The following is a 12,713-nucleotide window of genomic DNA, read 5'->3' as shown; positions in this document are numbered from 1 at the left end:
TTTAGAGGAAAACGGACTTCTGCTTACGCAAGAAACATTTCAAAACATCCTCCACTTCTTATTCTACACAGACGGAACAGTAAAAATGATCACATAAAAGCTGGTTATGTATTTCTAAACAAAATAAGCTGGTAATGATGAATCATGTTCACATGAAATAGACGTGAACTTCTGCAACGGAGACCTGCCATGTATTGTGTAGTCTCTGCCACCACTGTTTGTAATATTTATGAATGAACCAAAATGTATGCGAAAAAGCTAGGTAAGAGAACAGTGCAAAAAGGGTGAGAACACTAACACTAGTCACTGTGTTGATATGAGAAGCAATATAAAAACATAAAACCTTCAACATATCAGAACATCCAAACAGCTGAACATCAAACTTTAACAACTACCCCTCTTCATTTCTCACCAAAGACAATTATGAGTCAACAGTTATTGTCTCAATGCAAAGCCATTTCCAAGCCAATACAATTTTATAATTTTAAACAGAATATTCAACAATTGTTTGTCTTAGCTCATTTAAGCTAAAAAAGTTGCAAAAGCCCTGAACCAGTGACTGTTATTAAATTGATCCTTTTTATATTCCCAATTTTTTTTTAGAAGTGGAAGCCATCATGGACAAACTTTTATGGTGGCTAATGGAAGACTATCAAACAAAAATCCACTATTATATTTCCATGTATTTCCAGACTATATTACATGAAGTGTTTAAGGAGAGTTACATAAAAGTAGTAAAATCATTAATAAATAAATATAGTAAGTTAATTAATCATTTATTATTAATAAGTTATAAATATAGATGAATTATTTAAATTACTTACAGAAAATATCTTGGAAATACACATAATTTTAAACACTTACTAATAATGTACCAAAATGTAAGAATGTTATGAAATTATTTTGGTTACAAATCTAATTTCAAATTCAGATTTATAAAGCACATTTAAAACAACTTTAGTTGACCAAAGTGCTGTACATAAACCTAATTACAGCATCTAAAAATGCACAGACCCAATCACTACATTAGTATTACATAGGCTTCACCCCGCAATAATATCTATATAACCTTAAAACAACAGAATCACACATCAATAAAAGCACAGGAGAAGAAATGAGTTTTTAACAAACATTTAAATTCAGACACTGTAGAGGCAGTTCTGAGAGACAGGGGCAGAGTGTTCCATAATTTGGGGCCAGCAACAGAGAAGGCTCTATCTCCCCTACATTTCAATCTAGTTCTGGGGACCCGCAACATATGTGTAGCCTGAGATCTGAGTGATTTAACAGGATTGTGGACAGTAAGCATCTCTGAAAGATATTGAGGAGCAAGCCCATTTATAGCTTTCTACACAAACAGCAAAATTTTAAACTCAGTACGGTACTGCAACAGTAACCAATGTAGCGAACATAAGGAAGGTGTAATATGTACCCATTTGCGACTGCCCGTAAGCAAACGGGCAGCTGCATTTTGAACCACATGAAGTCGATGTATAGATGAGACCGGCAGGCCATAGTAAGGTATTACGGTCTCAAGACTCTTCCTGCTCAGGAAGGGTTTAACCTTCGCTAATCTACGAAGATGGTAAAAGCTGGTATTGTGCCCATTTTTGACCCCCTGCCAAATTATTACCCCCTCTCAGTGAAATTGCTACCTGATTGCCTAATCCTAAACCTACCAATACTAGGGGGCAGTAATCTGGCAGGGGTCGGAATTCGGCACAACATGAACTCACAGTGGCATTAATCTGTTTATCTAACTTTAGTTCGCAGTCAAGTATAAAACCCAGATTTTTTGCGTTGTGGACTTGATATTGGGTAAGATAGCCCAAATCAATTGTGCGCAAGTCAGTTTTGCCACTTGATCCAAACAAATCAACCTGTGTTTTATCATCATTTAGATGTAGAAAATTATTTGTAAGCCATGTTTTCAATTCGAGGAGAGATGCAGTTAATTGAGTTACAGCAGAAGTATCTTTACGTTTAAGTGGTATGTAGAGTTGAGTATCGTCAGCATAGCAATGATACGATACAGCAAATCTCCTAAATATAGATCCTATGGGTAACATATACAGTGAAAACAATATCGGCGCCAAGGTTGATCTCTGGGGAACACCACATGCAGAATTCGCTACAGAAGAGGAGTACTTGTCAATGCTGACTGAAAATCTTCTGTTATTCAGAAAAGATCGAAACCAGTTAAGTACAGTGCCCCTAATACCAAAGCAATGCTTTAACTGAGACAACAGGATACCATGGTCAACAAAATCAAATGCTGAGCTAAGGTCTAACAGCCCTAAAGCCATAATATTGCCACAGTAGTAATTAAAATATCCTTAAAAACCTTCAGAAGGGCAGACTCTGTGCTGTGCAAGCTTTTAAAATCAGACTAAAAAGAATATCAGAAATACCACTGATATTCAAATAGTTTTGCAGTTGCAAAAGTACTATTTTTTCTAAAATTTTCAATAAAAACGGGAGATTGGAAATTGGTCTAAAATTTTAATAAATTGCAGGGTCAAGTGAAGGCTTCTTACGGATATACAGATGCTAATTTAAAACAATCCGGTGCAACCAATCCATGTTACTGTAAGTCAGTTGGTCAAAAAAAGATTAAGATTTGTTTATATGTGACCCTGGAGCAAAAAAAAGTCTTAAGTAGTATCGGTATATTATAGCAATAGCCAACAATACGTTGTATGTGTCAAAATTATAAATTTTTCTTTTATACCAAAAATCATTAGGGTATTAAGTAAAGATCATGTTCCATGAAGATATTTTGTAAATTTCCTACCGTAAATATATGAAAACTTACATTTTGATTAGTATTATGCACTGCTAAGAACTTAATTTGAACAATTTTAAAGGCAATTTTCTTAATATTCTGATTTTTTTGCACCCTTAGATTCCAGATTTTCAGCCAAATATTGTACTATTCTAACAAATATAAATCAAAAGAAAGCTCATTTATTTAGCTTTCAGATGATGTATAAATCTCAATTTCAAAAAGATTGACACTTACGACTGGGTTTTGTGGTCCAGGTCACATATATGCTGGGTTGAAGAGTTCAATAACTAGAACTCACCACCAGAGGTCACCAACGTTTTTCCACTGAGTTTTTCATTTTCACTGAGTTTTTCATTTTCACTGAGTTTTGTTAAGTCTTTGTGTGGGCTTTTTTAGTGTTTTTATGTGTATTTATATATTGTCTGTGATACGTTGTACGGTAAAGCAAGATGCTATTTATTTAGGTATAGTATGTATGTATTCACGTCTGTCAAAATATTGTCAGCACTTTGAAAAATATTGGTCAAATTTCTAATTTTTACAACCAGATTTCTTTTTTTATGACCATTTCTCAGTACCTTTGTTATTATACTGTACAGAAGTTAAACTTCAGCCTGTTACAGCTGAATCCTTGTGAGTGAGAAACCCTGAGAAACCCGCACAGGTGACTGTCACAGCGCTTAACTAAATATCCCCCCGAGGGCAGGCCATGTCACTGCCAGGAACAGAGGATCCATTCTTTTGCTCTGTCTGTGTCTGTGTTTTCAAAGCAAGACAAAGCAAGAGCTGCTTCTACAACAGTGTTTCTCACTGAATGCTCAAGAGGAGGCTGGCACCAGCATGACCACAAGTCACTGTCTAAAAAAAGACCCGTTTCCTTTCCATATTCCTACATTTAAAGTGATAGTTCACCCAGAAATATTTTTGATGAGTAAGGATAACTATACAGTTTCTATATCTTTAACTTCAATAAAATGGGGGGGAAGGGGCGGGGGTGGAACTATGGATGTCAGTGGGGACCAGACATTGTTTGGTTATCCATATTCTTTAAAATATCTTCTTTTGTGTTGGAAAAAAAAATGCATTCATACAGGTTGGAAACATATGTGACCCACTTTTTTGGATGAACTAGCCCTTTAAGATCTTTAACAAAATAAAACATGCACATTCACACTAAATATATTTGATATGTTGAAAACTGCAAAGCAGCATTAACAAGTTCCTGGTGACATAAGATCAAGAGATGAGCATGGATAAACGATTTTCACTGCAATTCTTCATCAGAGATCACTTCATATGATAAGTTGGTATATGCTTGTTATACCACCACTGACCAGCAGCTAGACATAAATGTATATTTGACATAATCTTCATCTTCAACAAAACTAAAACTAAATCTGGACTGGAGAAGTGAAATAAAATAATAATAGCTGTGTTTTTGTTTTACAAGGTATTTCCACTTCAAAATTTCATGTTTAATTTAATGTGTTACTGGAAACTCCTGAGCAATGTGAGTTTCTACACTTTTTTTCTTTCAGTGTACAAATTAGAGGAGAGCAGTTCTGATAAACATGCATTGTGCATGGATATTTGGAATACCATGACTGCATGACTTTGTGTTAGCTGGAGTGAGTTTGGACATGTTTTATATACAGCCAGAATACAAATATTTTAGATACTGTAGTGTTGTCATTGGACAAATTCAAAATAATTGACTTGTCTGCACAGATTTTCAGCTCACTGTCTGCAAACTAAAAAATAAAAAAAAGGCAAACTGGTAAAGTTGCTCTAAAAATAAAAACTTATTGTATAGAAGTGTTTCTTACCGCTTGAGAGAATGACCAGGAACGCATGGCAGTGTTGCTGTACCTGCTGAGGAGATGATGATGGATTTAATGTAGGAACAGACATGGCACAATAAACTGTCTAAAATTAAAGCAATAATACTACTGAAACAGGACTTTAAATCTGAGCACATTCTCACTCTCATGAACTTAAAATACATAAAATTACAGTCTTACATACGTACATACATACATCTACATATTTGATTGTCTGTTCTCTGATTTCTAGAGATTGGTGCATTTTTATTTATATGTAGTTATATGAAAGGATTAGTCATCTCTGTTAGTCCCACTACATTTCATCAGTCATCAGAGCTGGAACCATCCCAATATTGCTCGTATTCAATTTTTTTTTAACTAAGCATTCGATCACTGTGCTCACTTCATTGTTTGTTCATATTAGTACATCATTTAATGTGTGAACAGATTTTATTTTGTTTAAAAAAATATATAATTAAATTGGTAAACAATAAAATTACTAGTGACTAGATTATTAAATGATGCTTTTGTTTTAAACTGCAATTTCGGAGTAAATAATTAAACCTGTTCTAAAAATACGTCAGCTGCTTTAAAATGATGAAAGAATTTATATACTAATTAAGAACATGCCCAATATTTGACCTCTACACAATAGTTACTGTTCCCGATCATGGGGTCGTCTCTGTTTTTGGTGCTTGGGGAATTTAAACTATGATGTCACCACACTATTGCACACTATAAATACACAGAGCATCTCGCATCCTGGCAGGAAGAACACATTCCTAATAACTGAGCATAAACTATCTGGGCTGAGGTTCTTCCTGTGCTTTATTTTTGGCGTACAGTGAATGTGCACTGCTCTAAAGAGGCTGGGTTTGACGCTGCTACTGCTGAGAGTGTCACTTGGTTCTGCACCCACCTGTTGATGAATGCGTTGTTGGAGGTCCAGTCGGGATCCTGTGGCAGGACATAAAAAACAGTTAATAAATGCTTCAACATGGGCAAGACTACTGTGCTCTGTGCTCTACTTCAACAATTCCTATTTCATTCCGATTTTCCTGAACTCTGAACAATGAGTTCATGCAGAAGTGGATGGGCACGCCGCACTCTATGTCAAAACCAACAGTCTTTTTTCAAAGACTAATTAGTACATATATATCAGATAAAAAAAAGATTTAAGAAAAATGATAGGATTAGATTCCAGTGTCTAAGCAAAAAGTGCATGCCTCAGTTATAAAACATGCCATATAATTATTCATGCATAATATAATATAATGTGACCCTGTACCACAAAACCTGTCATAAGTGGCAAGTAGTATATTTGTAGCAATAGCCAAAACTACATTGTATGGGTCAAAATGACTGAATTTTCTTTTATGCCAAAAATCATTAGGATATTAAATAAAGATCAAGTTCCATGAAGATATTTTGTAAATTTCCTGCCATATATATGTATCAAAACTTATTTTGTGATTAGTAATATGCATTGCTAAGAACTTCATTTGGACAACTTTAAAAGCAATTTTTTTAATATTTAGATTTTTTAGCACCCTCAGATTCCAGATTTTCAAATAGTTGTATCTCGGCCAAATATTGTCCTAACAAACCATACATCAATGGAAAGCTCATTTATTCATCTTTCAGATGATGCATACATCTCAATTTAACAAAATTGACCCTTATGACTGGTTTTGTGGTCCAGGGTCACATATAATGTAATGTAATATAATATAATATAATATAATATAATATAATTATTAAATGTACATTTCATGCAAAGCCAGGGCACATTGCTCAGCAAAGATCAATGCATTGCTTCAATAAAAGTACATTTCATTTCATTTTGTGGAAAAAGGGCAAAGCAGCAAATGTGGGAATATTGAAGAGGTCAGTATGAATGAAATGTTAAGTGAAATTATTAGGGAAATTTGCATTGATAGACAGAACACAGAAACAGTTTGTAAAACCTTAATGGAAAAGTTTTGTGAAGTAATTGTCAGTGTTTGGATCTCACAGTTCATACTGGGTTTAAAAACACAAAGCCATACAGCTGCCTTCAGAAGGAACAATCATTGGTAATTGTTGATTACTTTCTGAAGGTGTTTTACTTTTACTTAAAACGTAAAATAAGTTGTACCATGCCACACAGTTCTTACTGTGTAATTCTGTGTGATTTAATAAACACTGATGATACTATTTTACCTCATGCATCTCTACAGACAAATCAAAGACTTTCTCTTGATCCTCTTTTCTACAGAGTTTTACAATCTGTAGTCAGTGTAGTCAAAATATAACCTGTTAGTAATGCTGATGCATCTTTGTAAAATAAAGATAACTAGATAAATCAATGAAGACAATACAAAAACATCTGGAATAGCAGCTTTAATGGACAGAAGCAACTAATGTGGTACAAAATGTAAGTGTGGTACAAAAGAGCTCACGTGAAGAAAAATAGCTTAGATTAATAGTTAATACAGCATAATCCTTACTGCATAATCCAGATATGGCAAAACACTCATATAAAACCCAGCATTCAATGAAAACAAAATCAAAACAGCTGATTTTGCTGTTTAACTGTGAAAAATGTGTGATTTATAGTGTTTAATCTTATTTGTTTCTATTTATTTTGATAATTCTCTCATCCTAATTTAAAGGAGTCCTATTATGCTTTTTCACTTTTAGAATTTTTGTCAGTGTGTGGTGTGTATGTTTGGGCATAAAAAAAAATCTAAAAGTTACAAATCTCAAAGTCCACTCCAAAAGAAGAGATTTAATTGTTTTTAAAAATCCCTTTTCAAGAACTACAACAAATGGCTCCTTTGGACTACAGTGTTTTTTTCTGGATGCTGTGATGTCACAGCCCACTGGAATATCATCCAAATAAATCCCGCCTACGGAAATTCAAATGGTTGGGGGTGGGTAGGGATGAGGTGGGGGATTAGCCTAACTTTAGAGATGCTGTGCGGAGAACCGCTTCTGCGATGCTTCAACGAACCACGGGGCGGCTGGTATAAACACAAGCATTGATTAGAGTGGCTGCGATCTGCTCTGATGTCCTTGTCGGAGCCATAGCGCACCGCGGCCGTGTGCAGTATAGGGGGGTCGAAACACATGCCCAAGTGCGGCTGGTATAAACACAAGCATTGACTAGAGTGACGATCATCTCCAGGGGCCGTGTTGGAGCGTAACGTGCTGCAGACGTGTGCAGTGTGTGGTAAGAGATTTATTCATCATATGGTGTAGATAGCTTCCCTTATAAGGCGAGTGTTTTTTAAAATGCATAAACTTGCACTAGACTAGACTAGGTTAATCAGTGATGATGTTCTTTGATAATGTTATTGTTCCTTGCTTGTTTTCTGTAGCTGCTTTTTGAATAACTAAGGAAATGTAAGCATTATAATTAGTAACTTACAATGTTTTTATTCAATTGTTTTCATGTTAAATAAAATAATAAAGTCATATTATCAGTCATATTAAAAACATTAGGCTGCTTTTAGCCTTATGCTGGAGCTGGTTTCGGGCAATGAAACCAAGTATGTAAATAATTTAATAAATTAGCATGATAATATCATGTATGGGCGATCTCGCAGACTGACGATGGTACCCAACACTACTGTAGTGTCAGCTATACCTTAATATATCCTTAACTATTACGGAGGAGACCGAACTTGCTGCTTTGGCAAGGGGCGTGGCAGTACTGAAACACTGCTTAAGCTGTTCGCCAATCGCAACGGAGTGGGACAGCTAACCAATCACAACACATTTCGTTTTTTGGAAGGGCGGGCCTTCATTAAACCCGGAACTAATTGAGCCATTTGTTCCAGGCTGGGGAGAAAGGTATTATATAATTATACAATAATGTGTTTTTTGAACCACCAAGCATGAGAGCATGTTCTACTACACCCCCAAAACAAAATCAAGACTTTGTAAAAGAGCATAATAGGACCTCTTTAACATCGCTGGTTCAGAGCAACACTGTGGACCTGGTTACCATGTTTCCTCAGCAAAAATGGTTTGACATCAGCAATGACTAAAAAGCTACCTAAGTTCCTTTTGTATGCCATGAAAGAAAGAAATATCACAGATTTGGAATGACACAGGGTGAGTAAACTATGTCAGAATTACTTTTTGAGTAAACTATTCCTTTGAAGAAAAATAAGAAAAGAAAAAGCAATGAAAGTTTTCAAAATGCAGTGACCATTTAGAAAAAATATTCCTGTTAATATAACTATGTAATGTAATGCAAAGCACAATACCACAAATGTAAAAGACCAAAAATGGATTTTTCCTTTGGTGTAATGTAGCAATAAAACAAAAATAACTTATACTCTCAACACATAAGGAAAACAATACAATTTAGCCATGATGAAACTTATAGAAACTTTGAAAAAAAAGTTTGCTGAACCCTCAAATTACATCAGTTGAAGGTTATACATCCAAAGCAAAAAGACAAGAGAAACAACAGAATGCATTTGTTTCTCTAATTAGAAATTAGTTGACTAAACTGTTCGGAAAGACATGGGGTTTAGCAGGAATGGGAAAAACAACTGGAAATGTTTTTTTCCAAACCATAAAGTACGTACTACTGTTACATAAACATTTTGAATTTCAAAGATTCCACTGTGGAAACAGCTGAGGTAGGTATACATTTTCAAGTGGTTTTCTTAATACACAAAGTAATACTGTGGTGTACAACTCGTTATTTCTGAAAAGACAACTCAGTTAAGTAGAGATAATGTATCTCACTTTTCCCCACATGTGTTTCCGAACATACATTTCTGAGGTTAAATTCTAGTCATTTAGACACATTCTAGGCAGTCTAGTCAAGTGGTGATGCAGACAAAGAAGAGGCACAAAGAAATATCCCGAGAGAAGGAGAGTAAAAGCATGAAAAAGTACATGAGAAAAGAGTCACCGCACACAGCTGGACAAAGGGTGAAGGCAAGCTGACATTAGTGAGTCAATAGCTTAAGCCGTGTGATCCAACTGACCAGTAGCGAGGACTCCGCGGGGGGCCGTTTGGGGGTGGATGTCATGGGGGTCTTTTTGACTAAATCCTCTTGATAAGGTATGGTGGCGCTGTTGTGTAGATCCGCACTGACAAGGAATCGGCTGTTCCGCGAGTAGTCAATCCTATAGGCGGGTCTTTCGGCTGTGAATTTGTAAGACGAGCCTGGGCCCGGGGCCTCCTCGGCGATAGTTGGTATGCGTTCGTTGCTCAGGTATCTGTACAGAAGATCTTCACCTAGACCAGAAGATTAAAAGATGCCTGTAATTACAAATGTTTTAAAATCCCTAGAACAAATTCATGTTCCAGCAACCATATGTTATGTAAAAGTGGACTGTTTTTCTAGGCGGATGAACTACCATTGTGAAATATTTCAAATAACTGTTTTCTGTTTGAACATATTTTTAAATGTAATTTATATTGTGATGCAAAGCTGAATTTTCAGCATCATTACTCCAGTCTTTAGCATCACATGATCCTTCAGAAATCATTCTAATATGTTGATTTTCTGCAGAAGAAACATTTTTTATTAGCAGTGTTGAAAACAGCTTAATGCTGCTTCATATTTCTGTGAAAAGCATGACAATTCTGTGTCTCGGAGGCCTCTGAAGTGGTTAAACTGGATTGGTTAATGTGACACTTTTTTGTAAATGCGTTATGTACCTTTCCGTCCCTGTGTCAAGGGCTTTGCATACAGGTCTGCCACGCTCAAACATGTATCCGAAGGCATTGACAGAGGTCGTTGTTTCCCTGTGTGTACCATTCATATAAAACAGACAATTACAGTCACACTCCATGTAAACATACTGTACAAGAGCACAAAGAAATGGTTAAAAAATGGATAAATGTGAATCTGAAATCTGATTTTTTTCTGAAATAATGACCTTGTGATGAGGATCTTCCTCTTGGACGCATCTGTACGTTGACCTCAAGTGGTTGAGCAGACAGTTTGTCATAGTCCCCAATGGTGTAGCGCCGGTGACTCTCCAGGTCCAGGAAGGAGTTTGGTGACTCTGAGCCTTTAGATCTAGCATTAAGGTTGGTGTATGAGCTGTTCCGTACTTCCCTGTAACAGAGGACAAAAGCTGATTAAACCAACGGGAATAACTAAAAGGAACCCTGGGTGTTAAGACTTGTATAGCCTAATATAATGTAAATAATGAAAGATTTACATTATTTAAAAAATCCACATGGTATATACATATTTTGGACTATGGGGGGCACCATTATTTTGATGACATAGAACAGTTGCACTCAGTGAGCTACTGACACTGAGCAACGCTATTTCTACCGCAACACAACTCGGAAATAAAATACTGATACTGTACAAGATATGCTTGTAAGTTATTGACTATTTTTAATCAGTTCTATCAGTGCTATGTGCTAAGACAATGTTACTTTTAAAGGTGAAGATTGTGATCGATATAATTTGATAATGGGAGCAAGTTTTCCATCCCATGTACAGTATACGCACATGCAGACTGTACGTGTTCATATTCATACAGTCATGGTCAAAAATATCGACACCCTTGCAATTCTGTCAGAAAATGCAACCCTTCTCTCAGAAAATTGTTGTGGTTGCAAATGTTTTGGTACTCACGTGTTTATTTTTATTTTTTGTTTGCATTGGAACAACACAACAAAACAGAGAAGAAATGTTAAATCTGATACAATTCCACATGGAACCCAAAAAATGCACTGGACAAAATTGTTGGCACCCTTAACTTAATATTTGGTAGCACCCCCTTTGGAAAAAATAACTGAAATCAATCGCTCCCTGCGACCATGAATGAGTTTCTCATTCTCTTCTTTTGCAAACTGCTCCAGGTCATTCAGATTTGAAAGATGCCTTCTCCAAACTGCGGTTTTGAGATCTCTCCACAGGTGTTCACAATTCTCCAGCGCTTTGTTTGAAACCATTTCTGAGTGCTTTTTGAAGTGTGTTTTGGGTCATTGTCCTGCTGGAAGACCCATGACCTCTGGAGGAGATGCAGCTTTCTGACTTTGGTAATCATCAGATTTCATGATAGCGTTCACACAGTCAAGGCATCCAGTGCCAGAAGCAGCAAAGCAACCCAAAACATCTTTGAACCTCCACCATGTTTGACTGTAGGGACTGTGTTCTTTTCTTTGAAGGCCTCATTTCTTTTTCTGTAAACAGTGCCATGATGTCCTTTACCAAAAAGCTCTACTTTTGTCTCTGTCCACAGTACGTTCTCCCAGAAAGATTGTTGTTTTGTCACATAAGTTTTGGCAAATTCCAGTCTTGCTTTTTTATGCATTTGTGTCAGCAGTGGTGTCCTTCTGGGTCTCCTACCATAGCTTTTCATTCAGATGGCGACGGATAGTGTGAGCTGACACTGTTGTACCCTGTGTCTGCAGATCAGTGTGAATTTGTAAGTTAATCAGGGTTCTTTATCCACCATTCGAACAATCCTTCGTTATAATTTTTAATTAATTTTGCTCTTCTGTCCACGTCCAGGGAGGTTAGCTACAGTGCCATGGGCTGTAAACCTCTTGATGATATTGCGCACAGTGGACACAGGAACACTGAGATCTCTGGAGATGGACTTGTAGCCTTGAGATTGTTCATGTTTTTCCACAATTTTTTCTCTCAAATCTTTCTTTTCTCTATGCTCAGTGTGACACAAAACACAAAGGCTGAGTCTAACTGTATTCTAACTGGATGCAAGTGTGATTACTATATTGCCCACACCTGTTACTTGCCACAGGTGTGTCTAAATACAAATTACAGGAGCATCACATACTTGAAAAGCAATTATTTCTTAAAATTTTGACAAGGTGCCAATAATTTTGTCCAGTCCATTTTTGAGTTCTGTGTGAAATTTTATCAAGTTTGACTTTTCTTCTCTGTTTTTTTTTGTGTTGTTGCAGTGCAAACAAAAACAATAAGCATGTGAATATCAAAACATTTTCAGTTGGAACAAGTGTTGCGTTTTTTGACAGAATTGCAAGGGTGCCGATATTTTCGGCCTGTATGTATATTGAAGGAATTAACGTACAATTTGTAATTTCATTTCTTGTTGATTGTATTTCTGTTTTACAAATGAAAAGGAAACAAGCTGTCACAAAA

General features: G+C 36.1%; 1 protein-coding gene across 1 annotated transcript in view; it reads right to left on the bottom strand.

Annotated features, from left to right (window-relative positions):
- Window positions 1-8,027: 8,027 nt before the first annotated feature.
- LOC127179490 (connector enhancer of kinase suppressor of ras 3) overlaps window positions 8,028-12,713 on the bottom strand; it is a 43,408-nt gene continuing 38,722 nt past the window's right edge. Inside the window, exons 11-13 of the mRNA XM_051133032.1 lie at window positions 10,504-10,685; window positions 10,283-10,369; window positions 8,028-9,856 (exon numbers count right to left, since the gene is read on the bottom strand). Coding sequence (XP_050988989.1) covers window positions 9,564-9,856; window positions 10,283-10,369; window positions 10,504-10,685 — 562 coding nt within the window. The 3' untranslated portion in view covers window positions 8,028-9,563. The remainder of the gene's footprint in view (window positions 9,857-10,282; window positions 10,370-10,503; window positions 10,686-12,713) is intronic.

This window comes from Labeo rohita, chromosome 17 (genome assembly GCF_022985175.1).
Source record: "Labeo rohita strain BAU-BD-2019 chromosome 17, IGBB_LRoh.1.0, whole genome shotgun sequence".
NCBI classification, from domain to species: Eukaryota; Metazoa; Chordata; class Actinopteri; order Cypriniformes; family Cyprinidae; genus Labeo; species Labeo rohita.
Note: the sequence above shows the minus strand (reverse complement) of the source record. Positions and strands in the feature narration are given on the sequence as shown.